General features: G+C 38.9%; 3 protein-coding genes across 5 annotated transcripts in view; 2 read left to right on the top strand and 1 right to left on the bottom strand.

Annotated features, from left to right (window-relative positions):
* Positions 1-175, top strand: part of LOC140947274 (serine/threonine-protein kinase Nek1-like) — a 28,558-nt gene extending 28,383 nt beyond the window's left edge. For all 3 annotated transcript variants that reach the window (XM_073396334.1, XM_073396333.1, XM_073396332.1), the window contains one exon: positions 1-175. This exon is cut by the window's left edge and continues 1,120 nt beyond it. The gene's annotated coding sequence lies outside the window, so the exon portion shown is untranslated.
* A 576-nt stretch (positions 176-751) lies between these two features.
* LOC140947275 (protein Spindly-A-like) lies at positions 752-6,512 on the bottom strand. Its single transcript, XM_073396335.1, has 9 exons — positions 6,287-6,512; positions 5,664-6,182; positions 4,145-4,249; positions 3,940-4,050; positions 3,540-3,680; positions 2,961-3,070; positions 2,332-2,516; positions 1,527-2,077; positions 752-1,057 (listed from the first exon to the last, which is right to left on the bottom strand). The coding sequence occupies exons 1-9, from the start codon at positions 6,485-6,487 to the stop codon at positions 941-943; spliced, it is 2,040 nt and encodes a 679-aa protein (XP_073252436.1). The 5' UTR covers positions 6,488-6,512; the 3' UTR covers positions 752-940.
* A 177-nt stretch (positions 6,513-6,689) lies between these two features.
* Positions 6,690-19,578, top strand: LOC140947549 (translation factor GUF1 homolog, mitochondrial-like). Its single transcript, XM_073396689.1, has 22 exons — positions 6,690-6,961; positions 8,484-8,550; positions 9,098-9,209; positions 9,706-9,854; positions 10,201-10,281; positions 10,963-11,040; positions 11,673-11,756; positions 12,490-12,554; positions 13,175-13,287; positions 13,517-13,607; positions 13,696-13,825; positions 14,629-14,738; positions 15,230-15,308; positions 15,416-15,464; positions 15,558-15,610; positions 15,776-15,877; positions 16,392-16,525; positions 16,933-16,978; positions 17,140-17,255; positions 17,663-17,722; positions 18,554-18,590; positions 19,304-19,578. Exons 1-22 carry the CDS (start codon positions 6,783-6,785, stop codon positions 19,427-19,429), a joined length of 2,061 nt encoding a protein of 686 aa, XP_073252790.1. The 5' UTR covers positions 6,690-6,782; the 3' UTR covers positions 19,430-19,578.
* Positions 19,579-20,065: the final 487 nt, after the last annotated feature.

Genomic DNA, 20,065 nt, shown 5'->3' with positions numbered 1-20,065 from the left:
CTTGCTCCTGGTCATCTATCAATACTGTATACGGTTTACACTGCTGTTTCTGATTGGTTAGCGTCAAGAAACATACAAGTAACATCCCAGCGATAGCTTAGCTCTTGTTTACTTAATATGTGTAATATGTTAGAGAATGAAACACTTCGGGCTGTTTTTGCCCTGGTGCATGCAACTTCTCTTTGTTCTTGAATTGTGTCTTGTTTTTTTTTTTTTTGCAAGGCCTTCGTTTTCGTTTTGGGATTTGCTTGGTAAAATTTTCCCGCCCAAAGCCAGATGTTACTATGTGACATCTTTCCCGCTTTTTTTGAAAACTCCAGGGAAAATGGATACAAGCTTTGGGTGCAGTGATTTCTGGCATCTTTTGGTTGGACAAGCGTTAGTTATGATTGGTTGATGGTGTTCGAAGCAACCATTACTCATTCACAAGTAATGCTTGTCTACCCAAACAATCCCAGAAATCGTTGCGCCGAAAGCATGTAACCATTCCCGTTATGGTTTCTGCAATGAAGAATTGGGCTCGCGGCAGTAAAGCATTTTCAACATAAAAAAGGTTTTGGTGAAGATGAAAAACATATTAAACTTTTCTTTTTGGTCGTTGTCATATTGTTAGCACTCTTATGCTGAGCTCTACCTTTCGGCGTAAATGTGGTGCTTACTCAGTGTAAACTCTCTTACAATCGCTGTTGAAATTTGGCCTGCAGAGTTAAAGGTTGGCCGCCTCGCGCTTGCCGTTAATCGCGTGAGAAACAAAATAACACCTTTTCTGCAGACAACTGAAATTAGGTCCAATTACAAGTTCTTTTTTCCTCTGGCTTTTAAACAAACACTGAAATGGGAATTTCTCCGGTGTTACTATAACTAGTTCCTTTACTACTAATTAAAGGTAATTTCCTTTCTTTAAATGGATGCACCCTATATTTGTTTATCCAGTAAATTCTCACTGCTGTGGGCACTGGTTTTTAGCCTCGCCTTTTTTCACATTTATAACTACTGGCGCGTTTCTTTGTCCTTTGACGGTGACTGTAGAAATGCTGCCATTTCCTGAAGTACAGTCCTGAAAATCAGAGACAAAAACTCAGGTAAAATGATAGAGTCAAGCACCCCCCCTTCCCCCCCTCCGAGCGAGACGATGGTGAAAGAGGCCATTTACTACGTGCATATTAGCTCGGCTGTTCAGGTATACACCGTATACTAGCTAAGCCAGTATCGAACAATGTAAGGAACATTCCCTGAAAAATTAAACACAACATTCGCTTAGAAAATACAAGTACAAAGAGGCTGGAATTGACTCAGCCTGCCAACCAATACAGTCACCACTGGTCGCTCCATGCATGCCACCGAGGGATGTCCTTTATTAATAGAGGCGGACACTGGGTATAACTGACTCCATTTGATGGAAACGTGAATAATTACCTTAGACTTGCTACAAGTCGACCTCACGAGATTTTAAGCAAGCGGAGCGACCTTATAAGGCCGCGGGGGGGTTAAGCGATAGAAGGATCTTTTTGATTGTCTATAATTACCTTAGGATGGCAATTTTCTTTCTTCAGTTCCATGTGAGTATTTTCCACCATACTTTGAGTCTGTGTTAAATCGCTTGTATCCATCTTTGTAGAACAGAGGCTGTCGGCGGCTTCAGGGAAGTGAACCTTTGTCTTATTTTCACACTTTTCTTCAATCCTGACGCCTTTTTCATCGCTGTTATTTGATAATGCCAAAATTTTCGATGAGTTTAAATTCCAAGCAATTGATCCAGCTTGAACTGGAGTTAAAAGTTTGTTGTTTTGCTCTCTTTTATCCGGTTGTTCTAAATCTGGTACATGCATGTCTTGGAGAATTGATGGGACATTGGGAAACTTCACACTTGTCGACTCGTCTAATTTGGGTTTGACACCCAGCGGTTCCTGTTTTATCGGCCGAGCTTTCGGTTCCAAGTTGTCCTGCCGTTGTTTCTTCGGTGCTGTTTGCTCAAGACTTGTGTTGGCGTCAGTGAACCTGGCGGCCGATCTTGCCTTCCCCACAGATCTATTGATGTTTTGTGGTTGAGACGCATTCTGAGCTATGCCCTGAGAATCTAACGTAGAAAGAGATTTTAGTTAACTCTTTTGTAAACGACTACAACGAAAATGGGTATAAGTGGTCGCTTACGGGAGGGGGGAACCCCAGGGATTGCAACAGGGTTAGTCTGGAATCGTCCACGGGATGATGGGCTACCCCCCGGATGAGCAAGAATAGCCGCTTTCGAATCTGACAACGGTAAAGTCAGTGAGAACTTTTTTTTGCGACAATTAATTTTAGGTAAGCAGTGCTAAAATATCGACAACTTACGATTTTGTAGTTTTATTCTTAAATCGTCGATTTTAAGTCTTAGCTTGATATTTTCGCTGTTTAGTCTTTCCACTTTGGATTCAGAAGCGTGAAGTTGATGCTCTGTGTGACGAAGCCTGTCTGTCTCCGCCAAATGCAGTAAAGTTTTGTTCTGCAGTTCCTTGTTTAATCCTGCCATAGTCTTCCTACAAAACAAAATATAACTTTTTCCGGCCAGACACACACAAAAAAACGTTTGAGTAGGGAGTAGTGTAGTGGTAGCGCTCAGCGTGAACAACTGAGTAGCTTTCTTTTCTCTCTCTCTCTCTCTCTTACCGCAGGGAGACCATCCTCGCAAACACAGAGCGGTAGAAAGAGGCGGAAACGTTTCTCCCGAAACCACCAACTGCCAGGTCTGGGTCTCCGAGGATGCAGGAAACAAAGACGTATAAACCCTACCATACCCCAAGAGCTAGTTACACTCAAGAGAAACCTGTGGAATAGCCACCACTTCCGTCAATAGTGAAAACAACTGATCTCCTTGTCTAAGTGTGAGTCAAGGTCTTTGAGCTCGGAGGGCTTAACAGTTTTTTTTATCCTCTAAACACTAGGCTCCGGTATAAATTTTTTTGTTGTTCATTAAGACTTACTTCGAATCTTCCAATTGCAACTGAAGGAAGTTTACGTAGTCTTTCTTATCACCAAACTCGGAAAAAGCATCGTGAAATTCCATCAAACGGTCGCTCATGCTGCTTCCCGCCTGAAATAAGAAACAGATCTGCTGGTAAAAAGATGCAATTCTCAAGAGCAGATTACGGCAATGGTCATCTCACCCAAAGGTCGAGAATTCGCTAGATTGCTATACAAAGCCACTACGTTGTATGGATGATGTTGGAATTTTTTCGTGCCGTTATTACGCAACTGTTGTCTGGGAGGGAGCCGGTTTCGAGGGGACCTCAGTGGAGTCCCACATTTTCCAAGCTGTCGATTGGTTAACACTCAGATGGAGCTCCATGACATTTAAACTACCCTAGACCGATAGACCCAGTATTTAAATCAGTTCCGTCAAGGCAATGTACATTTACGCCAACAACGAGGAAATCCGTGCTACAGATTTTTTTTCCTTTCCCCCGAATGGTTTAAAACTATTACTGTATGCCTGGGCACAGAGGACGGGCTTTAATACAGCTGAAAAACTGAAAGTAAACGTTGAATGTGGCGTACACTACCTTTTGTTTTTCCAAACTTGATATTTTAGCGTTCAGTATTTTTACTTCACCCTCCTTCTGTACCAACGCCTGGGTCAACCTTTGAATCTGAGAAGCATCTGCATGACAGCCTTTAACTTGAAGAAGAGTGGCTACTTGATTCTTCAAGCAAAAAGAAAGTATAGGAACGTATTAAATTATTGATCGCTTTATTGCCCTCATAAAATGTAATTGTGCCGACAATGACAACAACAAACAAACAAACAAAATGCTGCACGTCGAATAAATAAGTGTAATTTTTCGATATAGTTTCTGAACAGAGGGTTCGAGTGGGAGTCCAAATCCGCTTCACTCGCCAAATATCGCCTGTTTTTTACGGGCTAATATATTCAATGCGGTGCTGATCAATTTAGGACATTACCTTCAGCCTCTGCAAATGTTGTTTTGTCATATTGTGTATCTTGACCATCCCTTCGTGTCTGGCTTGTAAACTGCAATACTTCTTCTCAAGTTCAAGCCGTCTGTCCTCCACCTACAGAAGTTTAAAAGTGTTATGTTTATACAGAGTACAAAAATAATGATTATTCGGACTTGCGAGCAAGAAATGAAATATACTCAGTCTGTACCTCTCCAAACAACGAGTTTCCTTGTTTCCCGAAGTTTCTCCTGGCGTTGTCAGCTTTTAGGTTTTCTAATTCAGCTTTAAGTTCACCTGCTTCAAGGCGGGCGTCCTGTTTTAAGATGGTTGTCAAAAGACACATCATTTATACATGAAAATAAATTAAAGACATAAGAAGGGCTTGGTATTGCTTTTAGGTTAAAGATACATGCACAGGTTGTTAAGGGGGGGGGGGGGAGGGAGAGACAAAAGGCTTAGGAAGGGGCAAAGCCGTAACCCACTGTCGACACTAAAAATGCGAACATACCATATAATAGTTTTTTACATAGTCTGAGAGGACGATTAAGGCTAGAAGTGCTGCCAAGGTGGTTTTAGGGTTCAGCCCACCCCACCCCTTGTAAGTAGGTATTATGTCGGAGGTATGCTTTCTTGGGATTGGTTACCTTTCTGCCCAAAAAAATTCAGTTGGGTGTAGTCTGTGACTATACCTCCACTTCTCATTGCTCTTCGTTGTTGGGATGATAGAGAGCAATAAGAGACAGCTGTATTCACAGGTTGGTGCCTCTTGACCAGCTCATTGCATAAAATTGTTTCAGGCATTCAGATTATAGTGAAGAGTGGTGAGAAATGATGAGTGGATACTTCTCATTGCACTGTCCCCACTATTCTTATCCCAGGAACAGTCAAACTCAAAAATTTACCATGATTTCTTTCAAGCCAATATAAATTTTTATTAAATAATCTTTCATCCCGGAGAACAGGCTACAATGCTACACATTGTATGGAAAAAGGTAATTAGCCTGTTCCAAGCGTTGGGATAGTGGAGTGAGCGCGTTTTTTTCTGCTCACGTCTATTTGCGCTGTCACGATCTTAACACCTGGAACAGACTACAAGGTAATCACCGCAATTTTGGGTTGAAAATGAATATCAAAAAAGATTATTATCAATGTAGATTTTTGGCTTAATGGTCAAGGCTTTGCCCTATTAAGAAGAAGAACAGACTGAGGGAGTCCATTTCTCTGAACCAGCCTGGACAGCCTGTGAACAGACGCCCCCCCCCCCCCCCCCCCTTCAGAATGTACTCACTCCAGGCTACTCCAGAGGCTACTCTGAACCTGTGAAATCCTAGCCTCACTACTCCACTATCCCAACGCGTGACGAACCCCTAAGAACGTCTACGTGGGAGGCTAGTGAAATCCAGGGTGCCCAGGATATGGTTTTTATGAAAAACTAAGAGATTTTCTACTCTCCCGGGAGCAAAAGTAAAAGGTCAACGGACACTGCTGATACACAGCCCTGGGAGCACAGCCGTGATAGTAAAGCTTTATCAAGTGAATAGTGTTAATTTTTTTTTTTTTTTTAGCACAAACAGACTACTCCCTAGTTCTACCTCATGACTTGAATTCTAAGCCCTCTGGAATGGACTCTTGGTTTATTAATATCACAAAGAACTGAACTTGCGGGATTTTGATATTGCTCTTAAATTTTCCGTGAGTTTTGAATATTTCACATATTTCATACTTGCCTGTAAACAGTTTAACCAAGTATGTGCTTGGCGAGTCTTCTCTTGCAGTTCTTCTTCCAGATACCCAACTTTCTCTTTTAACACGTTTCGATCGAATAACATCCTCTGCTGGTTATCTTCATAATCCGCTAATTTCATCATTAAAACTTCTCGTTCTCCCTGTAGTTCAGCAGTATGATTTACATACTCTTCAATGCTTTCCAACCTGGACCTTCCTTTATGTTGCAGTTCTTCATTGCTTTGATAAGCCTTTCGTAACATTTCTTCTTGTTTTTTGATCTTTTCCTGTAGTTGATTTTCCACCAGCGTGTGCTTGCTGACATCGTTCTGCAAAGATTCTATTTCCTTTCGGAGATCATTGATCTTTTTTTCTGTGAGTAGCTGCTGAGATTTTTCCTTTTCGTCAAATTCCTTGCGTAATTTTTCCTTTAAGTCATCCAGTTCGTGAACGTGATTTGAATGGGCCCGAATCTCGGTTTCCAACTTTGATCGCAAAGTATGATTGTCTTGCTTCAGCTCCTGTGGAAAGAAATAAAGGCAGGATAAACGTTTTACCTTTCAATTTAAACGTTAATGGTCAAAAATAGTGGAATTTTTAAGTACGAACGTAGTAATACGCTTACCTCTATTTTTCCCAACGTTGAAATGTAATCGTTGTTTACTTCTTCAAGTTTTCTTTCCAATTCGTGATTGTTCTCAAGGAGACTTTTTCCAAGTTCCCCCGCCAATTCCCTGTCCTGTTGCAGACCTTCATTTTCTTCCTTTAACCGAATGATTTCTTCCTTAAGAAACTTGTAAACTTCTTCTTCTTTTGCGAGGTCCATCACGATTTTCGTCTGCCTTGCTATTTCAAACTTCCCTCCGATGGTTTTCGGTTGTTGTCACTTCGCTTTGTGATTGGCTGCCTTGTATGAATTGACCAATCAAATTTGATATTTGCTCAACGCGGGCTCCCAATTCAACCAGCGGCTTAAACAAAATTAAAAATGGCGGAATACATGTAGACTGGAGTGACTGGAGTAGCGTTCCGTGCACCTTGTGTTCTCTTACACTTTGCTGTATTTTAGGAGAGAAATCTGAAATGAATTTGAAAAGCTTAAGATGCAATGAAGTGTAGAAATGCTAATTCAGTTTTTCAGACAAAAGAGGGGCGCAACTAGACAGATTTTTAGGAGATCGCCCTTGCTTAGCTGCCCGGTCAAGTTTTACACAGGGGAAAATGGTTTCCTTGACAAAACGAGGAAGGGTTACAGTTTACCAAGCAGAGTCTCCCAACATAATACACGATCTCCAAATAGGTAAGATATCGGTGTATTTTTTTGGAACTTAAATTGCCTGTTTACTAGTTTAATTGATATACTCGCTAAGCCTATTTTTATCCATGTTCGTTTACCGGGAGGGAGACTGGGGTGACTGTGATCACTAAACTGTGAAAAAATTAAACCCGATTCCAGGAATTGTCGCGGAAAGTTTTTGGAAGCCTGTTATAAAACTGGAGCCCAAAATCAAAATCTTATTGGGTGGCACATAAACAACAATAACAAACAACAACTCACCAACCCTACAGTGTATTTCACACAGGGTATTATTGCATCAGTCAGTTTCAGTTCCCCCCCTTCCTCCCAGCTAACCCCCAGCATAAGCATTTTTTGTCTTTGATAGCAAATTCCCGGGGGCGGGGACACTTGAGCTTCCAAATGTCTTGTGATGGGGATAAAAAAAAATGGCAAATATCCTGTCCTCAATCAACACTGCAACACTTTTCATTGATAGCACAATGAGTATAGCATTTTTATGCGTGATTTTTAATTTCCGTTACAGCTGTTTCTGATAACACCGTGTTTCAGGATTTTGGGTTTTTCTTTGACGTCAATCAAGCCGTTACCATAGCATCCAATCCTTGCTTGTCAAATAATGGTGGCAATATTAAATAAGCAGAAGCTGAAAAATTAAATGTTGTTGGGAACGTTATTTGTTTTCACCCTCCCATATCTCTTTTTCTGGGGTTTGTAAATATCAAGTCTAACGAAGTACTACTTGTTAGAGTAATACGGTATGAGTAGGTTCATCAATTAACTGAAGAAATACAGGCATAAAATCAAGAATGTCTCTTCAAGTTTTTCCCTGTCTATGACAAATGGGCCAATCTTCTAATCTGCTTGTGTTTCCAGTAAAATTCTCCATGTTTAGTTTTGTTTGGATAGGGATGCATGTACGAACCAAAAGCTCGGGGGTGGTTCTGGGGTTGGCAAATGCCCGGCCTCTAGGCAGCACAAAATTTGATTATGCCCCACCCCCAGGACAGACCAGGTGGGCTAATGCCCCGCAGTTGCCCGGGAAGGGGAGGGGCAGAGGTATGGGCACACCTGGAATTGTCTGTTGCATATAGGGAGATACCTCATCTTTTATTCCCAACCCTCCCCTCATCCCTCAAAAACTGTCCCTATGACCCCCTCATTTTTTGCTAACTAATTAAATAGTAGTTAGCTATTTATTGGCCGAAGACATTCATCTAAAAACAGGAGGGACTGGCATAACAATAAAAATGGCTGAAATTGACATTTAATAAAATGCAAAAATAGCTGCTGGATTAATATTCTTTTGTTCAAATTATAACAGGAGGGTGGCATAACAATAAAAATGGCTGAAATTGACAAAATTAAATTCAAAAATAGCTGCTGGATTAATACTCTTTTGTTTAAATTAAAATAAGCCTGACTGGCCTCATTCTTCTGTACAAAATTCAAAAGAATATATATTTTGACTGCTCTTTATTAAAAACACACAATTTTAGTTGATTTGTTGTTGATTTATTTACAGCTTTTCATTTACTCATCACTTTTGGAGAACATACAGTCTGTCAACAAACCATGGGATGTCAAGAAAGGTACTTGTATACAGAACTGCAAGTAGAGACCTTTAGATAGATTCTAAGACGAGTACGACTACGAGTACAAGATTTTCTCAATACTACATGGTGCTCGTGCGAGAACCAGCGTCATTTTGGCAGGAAAATGTGGTAGCCGTCGTCATTCTACTATGAGTTTTAGCGTGAATTTTGTGTGGCAAAAGGAAGACATCAAATGTTAGAAGTTTTATAATTTTGCGATAGGGAAAGCGCATAACCTGCTTCACTAAAGATGACAATGCAAACTTTTCTAGTGAAAAATGGTAATAATAAGCTTTTGGGGTAGTTTATATTTTGAGAAGACGCAAAAAAACTTCAAGTCAAATCTCGTACTTGCAGTCGTCTCCGTCCTCGAATCTAAAGCTCTCTAATAACAGACAGTCATTAGACAGAATCAGGATAAATTTTGTCTCATCCAATATTGCAATATTTTATTGCACAAGATGACCTGACAGATCAGATACCAAAGACTAATTATCATTTCTGAAGTGATCACTAACTCGTTCATAATTTTTTATTATTGTAGGATACAATTGACATGTCGCAGTTCCCAGTTTCAAAAATAAAGAACTTTAGTATCATTGCTCACATTGATCATGGAAAAAGCACCCTTGCTGACAGATTACTTGAAATGACAGGTACTGATGTAATATGTACCTGTATTGTCCAAAATATGTTATTACTGTAATAACTGTGTTAATGGTGTGTTCAGTTAATTACATTGATAATGGTGCTTTTTTAAAGAGTTTTCAGATGTTTTAAGACGTCAAGGCAGCTTTTTTTAATGAGAGACACAAAAACACTGGCTTTGCCTGGGCAGTTTTATAATTTGTTTTTGTTGTTATTGTTTATATTCACAAATGATTTATGAATGAATAGTTGTTTGTGTGGTTATTACTGGTAAAGGCACCAAATGAAACAACAAGACCTGGGTCAGTAGACTTATAACGTAGATCAACCCCCCGTAATTGACACTATTAAACTGAAAAGAGGTTTAAGGGATGTTGTTAACAGGGTCGATTTGATTCAGTAACTTTTGTCTGAATTACACCCAGTGGTGTAGATAACTAGTATTTCAGAAAAGATACTGATACTAGCTTGCTGGCAGTGTTATTTATATCATCTTTACTGTAGGCACAATATCAAGAAACAGTGACAACAAACAAGTGCTGGACAAACTGCAAGTTGAGAGAGAAAGAGGAATCACTGTCAAGGCACAGACTGCATCATTGTTCTACAACTATAAAGGAGAAACCTATTTATTAAATCTTATTGATACACCTGTAAGTGTTGATCAAACTCAGTCATCATTGTAATAATTTAGATGAAAATAATTTGCCCCTTGGATGGAGAGACAGGGGAGTGAGGGAAGCCAGGGAGGAAGGGAGGCAGAGGGGTAGGGAGGTGGTGATTTTGCCTCTGTTTAGTAAAATACATGTTTACAATGATTATGAATATAATATTAATCTGTGGATGGCTTACTAATTGAAGTATTCCTGTAAACCTCTTTCATTATTGATAGACTTTAGTGCTTGATGGTTTGGTATACCTGATTGATCTCTTTTCTATATTGTTGGAAATTTCATTAAATTGAGTCAGTTGGTTAAAAGTCTACATTTTAAATGGTAGGGCCATGTGGACTTTAGTTATGAAGTATCAAGATCACTTGCTGCTTGTCAGGGAGTTATTCTTCTTGTTGACTCATCACAGGTACAGGCTTGGATATAGATTTAATACAAAGTTGAATATTCTTGAAAAAATTTGAGTGAGAATTTTCAGTTTTTTCAAAACCTGAGTTAATGTTAACTGTGTGAGTTTATTTTTCAACCCTCAAAAAATAAATTACAACATTTACATGAACAAGAACATTGACTTCATTTAATTTTAGGGAACTCAAGATTGTAGATATGCTGGAAGCAATTAATGTATAATATATTAAAAAACTATTTACATGTGTACCATGCATGTAAACGTACCAACTAAAGATCTTTAAATTCAGTTTTATGTTGATTTAAATTTCTTGTTGTAAGCACATACAGGTCAATCAGTATCGTATTATTATTATTACTATTATTACTATTATTGTTATTATCATTATTATCCTCATAACAACTGTACTGAGTTTTACAAATAGTCTTTCACGCACTAGCCTTTATTTTAGCCTTAAGACAAGTTTCGTTTATTCAAACCTCTTCAGTTTGGCTAAAACTGAAGAGGTTTGAATAAACGAAACTTGTCTTAAGGCTAAAATAAAGGCTAGTGCGTGAAAGACTATTCGTAAAACTCAGTATAGTTGTTATCAGAATTATTTCCAAGTATTTCGAGGTTTCAGCAAGAAAAGTTACCCAGAGATTATTATTATCAGTAAATGTATATTTTTTATTTTCTTAGGGTGTTCAGGCACAAACAGTGTCAAACTTTTTCCTGGCATTCGATAAGGATTTGCACATAATTCCAGTACTTAACAAGGTATTGCTTTTGATATACCTTCAAACGTCTACACCTTCGTAGGTTAAGTTAGCAGCTATTTATTGCCTCCAAGCAAGGCTGTGCTCTAGCAGAGCCCAGTGGCCCATGGCACCAAACTTTTGCTCTCCTGCAACTAGAAAATCTTTGCTTTTTCATAGAAGTCATATATGCTGGGCACACTGGATTTCACAAGTTCAGAGCACTGGGCTCGCTTCAATTTTTCTTAGAGGACAGCCTTGATAAGAACATGTTTATTTTTCAGGCTGAACTGGTTGTTATATAATTATATGCAGGTCCTTTATGGGCCAAATTTCAGCCTGATGTTCTTAATCCATTTTTTCTTATATGCTGGTGTATGGAGCAGGTGTACCTGTTTGTCCAATTTTATTTCAAGGTTATATTTTTTCCTTTTGATTCCAAATTAACCAATACTTTAGAATGTAAAGTGATCCCAGGGGATCTTAAAATTTTCTCCCCAGTTCTAATCATACAGTCATTTGCTGGCTTTTTTTAGTTTATTTAGAGTTAATTACCTCTGAGCAGGAAGTTGGATGTCACTTCCATATTCACATTTGGATGTCAATACAATTTCATTTATTCAATAATTTATTTCATTTGATATTTATTTACAGATAGACTTAAAGAGTGCAGATCCTGATAGTGTTTCAAAACAAATGAAAAAATTATTTGATATCACACAGGATGAAGTTTTAAAGGTGAGAACCTTTTGATTGGAAGACAAATGAAACAATGTTGTGTTGTGTTTAATAAAATTAATAACTAGAAAATATTTTCAATGTTTTAATAACCAATTATATATTGTTTTCTGCCTTCATGTAAGGCTCCATTATGAATTGTAAACTAGACATTTGTCATATCAGCAAACAAACTGTCAAGTCCATTGATTTCAGGTACACTGTAGAATGATCATGTGTTATTTTTTTCACCAGTAAAAGTGCTCACCAATTTTGACTGATTTATTTATAAATCAGCTTTTTTGTAGTTCAGCTTTTACATATAATCATAATTAATAAATTTCACTGTTTTTTCCCTTGGATTGTGGTTATGAATCTGAATCTGACTTGAGTCCAGTTTTCTCTGTTGAACCTCTCATGGTGGTGTGCAGGGTGTGATGGGAAGACATATACAGAAGTAAGGAGAGAGAGTCTTCTTTTTCTTCCTTTCCATAACCCCTAGGCTCTTCTCCCACAGGACTATATAGTCAGAATCATAATCAAAGGAAAAAAACCAACTGGTTAAATTTGAAATTTCTTCTGAATCGTAGCAAAAATTGTGCTAAACCTTACCAAAGGAAAGGGAAAAAATACTGTACCGTTCTAAATATATATTTATTAATAATTAGAGTGCTAATACATGTACATTCATTTTGTATAATTTTCTTGATTCGTTTGACATTCTGACATGGGAATTTATGGCCAATCATTGCAGATCTCAGCAAAAACAGGCACTGGAATAGCAAGCATCCTTGAGACTATTGTTGAAGATCTTCCTTGGTAAGTTAACATGCTCGTTGTACAGTTCAATTAGACTCGTGTCAGCAGTCTCTGTACATTTTTCTTAAATGTTGGTGGAGTGGTGTTGGTTACACAAAAGCAGCAATTTTCAAGCAGCAAATTCACTCAAGATAGGCTGAGGAAAACGTGGGCTATTTTGGTTTGTAAAAACAATATAACTTACATAGTTCTTTTGGATCTTTAAATATTTAACCGAAAAAATTGTATGTTTTTACAGCTTGTTTCAGTCCACTTTCTCCCTACCCATAACCAAAGACACTTGTTTATTAATACTTTTCATGCCATACTGTTAAGGCAACTTTTAGTGAGATCAGGTGACTGTTTGACCAATAAGCCCCAATATCAAAATACAAATTCTCCAAACTGATCTCCATAGATGGTAAAATCTAACCAGGTTCTTGATTCTCTTAATGCTTTACATTGTGTATTGACTGAATTGTTCTAAGAAAACTGATGTTGGTTACTTTTTGGACTTAAAAGGTAAAGAACGTTCTTCTGATCCAAACACTTCTGTTAACTTTTCAAGAAAGACTGCCCCTTTATTGTTGCTCATCATTTTAATCTTATTGGTTGTCAACTGATATTGTGTGAATTTTTAGCCCTCAGGGTGATTCAACCGCACCATTAAAAGCTCTTCTTTTTGACTCATGGTATGATCAGTATCGAGGAGTAATCTGTCTTGTTGCAATTCTGGATGGATCACTTAAAAAAGGTGGGGATCAGTTTGATTTGAGATACATTCATCTGTGCAATGCCGATCATCAACCTCAGTCTAATGACACTTATCTGTACAACTTATCTTATCTATCATCATAATAACCATTGCATTTACTAGCATTTGTTTTTTGTTTTTGTTTTATTTATTTTATTTTTCACTTTTTTTGTTTTTATATCCTGAATTGTTTTATTACTAGTAACCTTTACTTTTGTGATGATTTCAGGAGATGACATTATGTCTGCTTACACTCAGCAGAGTTATGAAGTTATGGACGTCGGAATAATGTATCCGGGAGAAGTCTCTACTGGTGCACTGTAAGATTTATAAAACAGCAGATCACATATTTGGATAGAATATTCAAAATATATTCACATTGGTAATATGCCATATTTTGCTCAACAGTTTTGCTGGCCAAGTTGGCTTTGTAGCTTGTGGGATAAGGAATAGTAAAGACGCACAGATTGGTGACACGTTTTTCCATCCGCAAGCTCCCGTGCCTCCCCTGGAGGGGTTTAAACCAACGAGGCCCATGGTAAGATTAGCCTTTTTCCAGGTGTTCAGATAGTAAAGTGCGGGAAAAAAATGGAGAGTAGCCGTGTACGCTATATAAATAAATAAAATAATTAATAACAGTAAGTATTCTAAATAATGATTTAGAGGTGGTACATCCACTAAGTGGTTCTTCCTCCAACTGATGATTCCTGGATGAATTGGAATTTCGAAATGGTGGTAGTTTTTGAGAAGAGGGCAAGACCGGAGTATCCAGAGCGGAGTACCCGGAGCGGAGTACTCGGAGAAAAACCTTTCGCAGTAAAGGAGAGAACAAACAACAAACGTTACTCATATATTGCTTCCTCGCCGGGATTTTAACATGGGTGATGTTGATGGGAGGTGAGTGCTCTCACCACTGCGCCACCCTTACTCACGTAACGCGTTTCCATCTGAATGCGGCCTGTAAGGGGCGGCTGTGGTAAGATGAACAGTCAAATAAAACATACAAGAAAAAGAAATCAACAAACAGATGGAATAATAGAAAACAATAACAGTCAGGTTAATAGCTGCAAGGACAGACTCAAATGCGAACAGTAATTTCAAAAACTAATAGTGAATGTTACAAATTTTTGTATTGTGGGCGATTTTAATTATTGTTTCAAGACGAGGATTTTCTCATCAGTTCTATTTTCCTCTTTCTGTGGTGCATGACTTCTTTTTAACATTTCCTCCAATTGTTTGATCTGTTGTCGGGGCACTCATTATAACAGAGTGTCGGAGTTAATTTTACAGCTCTGTCGATTACTATTATTTTTTATATCTTTGTGTTTTATTCACTGATAGGTATTTGCTGGAGTTTACCCCGTGGATCAATCAGAACATATGTACTTAAGATCCGCTATCGAGAAGCTCACACTTAATGATGCTAGTGTTTCTGTGCACCCTGATTGCTGGTATGGATATGGAGTTAAATTATTATAGATATCCAGTAGCGTAGTTAATTACGAATAACGAACATTGCCTCTGTAAGTATTTGTTAAAATATCTGTAGGATCACAAAAATCACATTCCATTTGGCGATATAGTTATTATACGGAGTATTTAAATTATTTATGTAAGACAAGAAGTTACAATGTCCTTACCCCGGTCAAGAGCGGTGAAGACCCTGGTGGAGTGGTCAATCTTTCATCGGGGGGTGGGGGGGGGGGGGAGTATCACGGGCCCGCAGTAACTGGTTTCACGCTGTTGCGATTACCCTGCCAAGAACTGTGAAATCTAGTAAATGGGGTTGCGCACGCGCGCCTCACATGTCTTCCGCCCTAGGTCACACGCGTGGCCATTATCTTCTACCGCGCGTTTCACTCCACTAACTGAAAGAAAGTGGGTACTGCACAGTCCTCAGCTAAGGTAAGCTCACCAGAACAAAATGTTTTAATTATTTTAGCCTTGCACTAGGACAGGGATGGCGGGTTGGTTTTCTTGGCTTGCTGCATATGGACGTCTTCAAACAAAGACTTGAGCAGGTATGTTCTATTTCTACTTGTAATTTAAACTGTACTGTACTAGAGAACGTATTTCTCTTTGTAAAATGAATCCTTTAGTATCACATGTGTGCTTTCTTTGCTTTCAGGAATACGATGCCTCTGTTATTGTTACATCTCCAAACGTTCCTTACAAAGGTGCTTGTAGCTATGAACTGGATAGACTGCGAAAATTTGCTTACTCAGAGCCGCGGGAGTTTTTTTTTTAACTTTGCGTTTCTCTTTTGACAGCAATTTTAGCAGGCAACGAGGAAAGAGAAGTAGAGGTTCTAAACCCATTAGAGGTAAATGGCTTTTTAGCTGCTTATTTTGTGCATTTTTTTTTTTCTGGTTTCGAAAGTCATTGTGGAACTCAAATAGATTTGACGAAATAATAAACTAAAAAAAGGCTGCTGTTGACAAAAATTAGTGGACTAAAGTATAGTACAACTTAAAACTTGCATTTACAGCTCCCTGATAACTCGAAAGTGAAACTGTACAAGGAGCCATATGTACTGGGCACGATAGTGTTCCCTGAGGAATGTATGGGAAAAATGCTTACGCTTTGTGAGGTTAGTATAGATGAATAGGCAGCCACGCAAGCTTGCGCGAAATTAGTTCTATATCCTGCAAGAAGGTGTCGACTCAACACGAGGAAGGTGACTTGCACACACGCTTAAAAAGTGAAGACTTCGCGAATGAGGAGTCTGTCTATACACTGTATGTATTTACCGCGCATGTGCCGTGTTAGGGTCCACTGAGCTTGGCAACAAGCAACACATGCTGACCGCGACAGTAATGTGGACCACATCCCTTCCCCGTCCGAAATGCATCGCCGGCCTCCTCTTCAATCCTTGTACTTAATCTCCTCGGCGGTGTATGTACAAGGAAGGGCACAACCAACGGTCCATGCATGAAAAAAAGAGCCATTTCTTGAGCATCTTCGCTTTTTGTAATAATCAAAGTGCGCATCAAGGCCCTAGATTTTTTCCCTTTATTTTTTCCTGCTATATACAAGTCATCTTTTTGGTTAAGAACGGCTTCCATGTTGCTTCTCCTTTCTTTCTTGTCACTTGTTTGTTTCAGAGTAGGCGTGGTGAGCAGCAAGAGGTGCTGTATATAGACGAGTCTCGTGTTATGCTGAAGTACCTGTTACCGCTCAGCGAAATCATCGTTGACTTTTACGACGAACTCAAATCTCAGTCTTCTGGATATGCAAGGTTTGTTTTCTAAAACTGAGTTAAACCTCCAGTGTGCAAAACATGGGATATATGTACACTTGGAGGACTTAAAGCAGTCATGAGAAGAAGCGTTTTGAACATAAAGAGGCAGATTGTTCCACCCTGGGACAGGGCGAGGAAGGATTAATGCTGTGTAACAGCTTTTAAATGCTAGGGTATTTCTGAGGTAGTGTTGACTTTGAGATTGGTCTAGTAACATGCCAGATCCTGAACAGGATCTGACACCTTTCAACGTCCACGCGACCGTGTTTTAAAAATCTTTTTACATCAGGGATTGGTGGCTGACAGCCCTACGGCGCGCTTCGAGGCTTTACTGCCAACCGTGATCCACATATTTTTCAGTAGTTGAAATATGGTTGATTCTCAGGTTGCCATTTTCGTTTCAGCTTTGACTATGAAGATGAAGGCTACAGAGAAACTAAAATAGTGAGGGTAGGTTTTGCTGCCAAATATTAAATAGTGATCTGCTCACGGAGGAAAGCCGCGTCTTTTCTGAAGTGTACTACTTATGAAAGCTATCTATAGACTGCTGATCAAGAGCAGCGAAATTCTTTATATCATTATAATTGATTTTGTTATATCTTTTTTAACAGATGGATATTCTGATAAACGGAAATGCAGTTGACGCGTTAAGCTGTATAGTACATGTAGACAAAGCCGTGCAGTCAGGACGGACGCTGTGCGCCAAACTTAAAGACGTTATTCCAAGGTACAGCACAGCAACTCACAAGTGTGTTGTTGTGATTTTCCATTTTAATTCCAATCGAGAGTAACACGGATTTTCTAACCAAGCAGCAACCACAATATTTTAGTTTTGGAGATGGATCCCACCTTTTATTACCCTGCGTACGGCCTGTTCAAGCCATTAAACAAAGTAAAAAAGAGAGGGGAGGTGTGACTTTTCATGCCTTGTTAACACGTGGCAAACAAGAAGAAGAAATGTGTCAGAAATAGATCGCTAGGGCTAGCCTCCCTCAGCCCCATACACTGTGCAGTCGAATTTAAAAGCAAGTCCCTGCTATCGTCTGATACAAAGAGTTGAGAAAGAGAGAAACTAAGGCTTCGTCCAGCGCTTTTCAATGTTCTTTGGTATTTTGATTTTTTTTTCCACTTTAGGCAGCTATTTGAAGTGGTTATCCAAGCTTCTATCAGAGGAAAAATAACAGCAAGAGAAACGTAAGAATTGTACATTTGAATACGGGCCCGGGCCCGCTGTAATTGGCCACAGCTGTTGCGGTGTCCCTGCCAACGTTCTTTATGTTTGTCTGTTTGTTTGTTTGTTTGTTTTTTGGCGAAACTAATAAATAAAATGAAATAATACGTAGCGTCTTCCTTTAACGTCATGGCACAACACATTGTGCGTCATGTCGAGCCTTTTTCTAGAGCTGCAAGGTATAGTCGGTCAGCGAACAATGCATGGCCTAGCCTGCAATGTATGCCTTATTTAAGGGCGAGCGAAAGCTCCTTGTTTATGTTCACAACACTGTAGCCGCTATCTTCAATTTTATGACAGGAAGGTTGGGGGTAGCCTGCGTTGCAGCTGGTATCAGGGATTAAGACTGTCGTCTGCGACGGACGTAGGCTAGATTGAGCCGGAGAGAAGAGAGTGGCGGGTTCAACATGGCGATTACGCGAGGAAAAAAAAACTCGCACACCTATAAAAAACGCCTGTAGTGTATAGGCTAACAATGTCCGACTAAAATTTTCCCCCGATCGACGAAATCCTACATGCAGTAGGACATGATCGAGCAAATCAAGTTGTAGCTGTAGATCTGTCAAGTAATTAAAGAAATTTTAATAAATCTACAGAATGTATGGTCGACAACGTTTCTGGTGAATCCGGCTAAAGTGGTTACCTGGTCGAAAAAGAAAAAAAACTGATTTTAATAACAATCGAATTTTCCTTTACTTTCCAGTCAGGCTGAGTAGATCGGTTGTAGCTTTCTTGTTTGCTTTGATCTTTTTCCTCCTTCTATTTCTTAACAATTTGTAATCTTCTCTTTCTAGGATAAAAGCACTCAGAAAAGACGTCACTGCAAAATGCGTAAGTTTTATCTCGTTGACCACTTTGTACCACTTTATACTCTGCAACAGACACTTATTTTTTGACTTGATAATGACGTTTGTTGAACGTCGAAACGTCGTCGTTTTTAACTTTTATTAATATGAGAAACATTTTAGCGCAGTATTTTTTATCCAAATGTTTATTGCAATCGCTTCTTATTCAAATCTTGTAGTTATTTTTTTTTTTTTTTAGTATGTGTTTTTTGAATTTGTGTTCGTGTGTGTGTGTCACTCACACGATTTTCGTTTTTGTTTGTTTGTTAGGTTGGTTTTGTTGCCAGATATTCTGTGGTTGCTTTTTAGAATAGTTGTTAAGTCTTTCCTGACAAGATGTTTCATATAAGGGAAACGCCTATTGTTGTTACATTTTTCTAGATACTTATTCAAACTGTAGTCAACGGTCACCCTCTAATTAAGAGGTAAATTACTAACCGTTCCAACAAGTTAATGATTTTTTGAACTTCTATCGAACTGTCAACCTGTATAAGTGATCGATCAGCTTGTGTGAAGGAAGACCGCTTATACGCAAGTTTGACTGTATTACGCACGCGCCGATTGCACATCTCAATCTTAAATCCTCCAAATCACCACTCAGTGGGACGCGTCACCTGTACTTGAGGGAGGGAGGGGAAATTACATTCTCACGATTGGTTATTATTATAATTATTTAAGTTGATTATTTATTATTTGCAGTATGGCGGTGACATAACGAGGAAAATGAAGCTTTTACAAAAGCAGAAAGAAGGAAAGAAGCGAATGAAGAGAATAGGAAGAGTGGATGTTCCTCATGAGGCCTTTTTAGCTGTTCTGAAAAGATGACAACAGTTCATCAAAATAAAGCTCTCTAATACAGAGAAAAGACGTGATGACGCTACAAAAATCTAAATTCATGTACCCTGGGACCAGGCTCCGAAGTGGGAGAAAAAGGTGAAAAAGAAAAATCGAGAGAGCGAAAAAATAGTGGCGAACGAGCGCTCGGCTGGCTTTCTGCTGTTTTCACGGTCCCCTTTTTTTATCTTTTGCGCTTTCCTCCACTGATGAGCCTGGTCCCAGGCTAAAATTTGTGAAATTATGGGATTGGTTGGAATATCCAGAAAGACCAAGATAAAAATGTTCATTGCATGCTAAAAATCAGCCTTTTGGGGCAAAGTGATGAGGAGATATAAGCCACGTTTTGCTCGAATGACTCCATATTAATACCTCTAAAATAAGCTTGTGTCGTTGACGTTACGATCCAAGCCAATTTAAGAAGGATTTGTAGAGAGTCATCAGGTCAAATTGGTGCTTACTTCTCCTTACCATGTTGCACTAACCAGCTGATTTTTGGCGGGGAAGGCTATTTTCCTATTTTTTTTTTCTGAATATGCTAAACCAATCCCATAATTTCACAAATTTGAATTATTCTGACATCACACCTCTCTTCTCTATTGTGAGACGTTTTAGCAAAAGACGCTA

The sequence above is a fragment of the Porites lutea genome, chromosome 9 (genome assembly GCF_958299795.1).
Source record: "Porites lutea chromosome 9, jaPorLute2.1, whole genome shotgun sequence".
NCBI classification, from domain to species: Eukaryota; Metazoa; Cnidaria; class Anthozoa; order Scleractinia; family Poritidae; genus Porites; species Porites lutea.
Note: the sequence above shows the minus strand (reverse complement) of the source record. Positions and strands in the feature narration are given on the sequence as shown.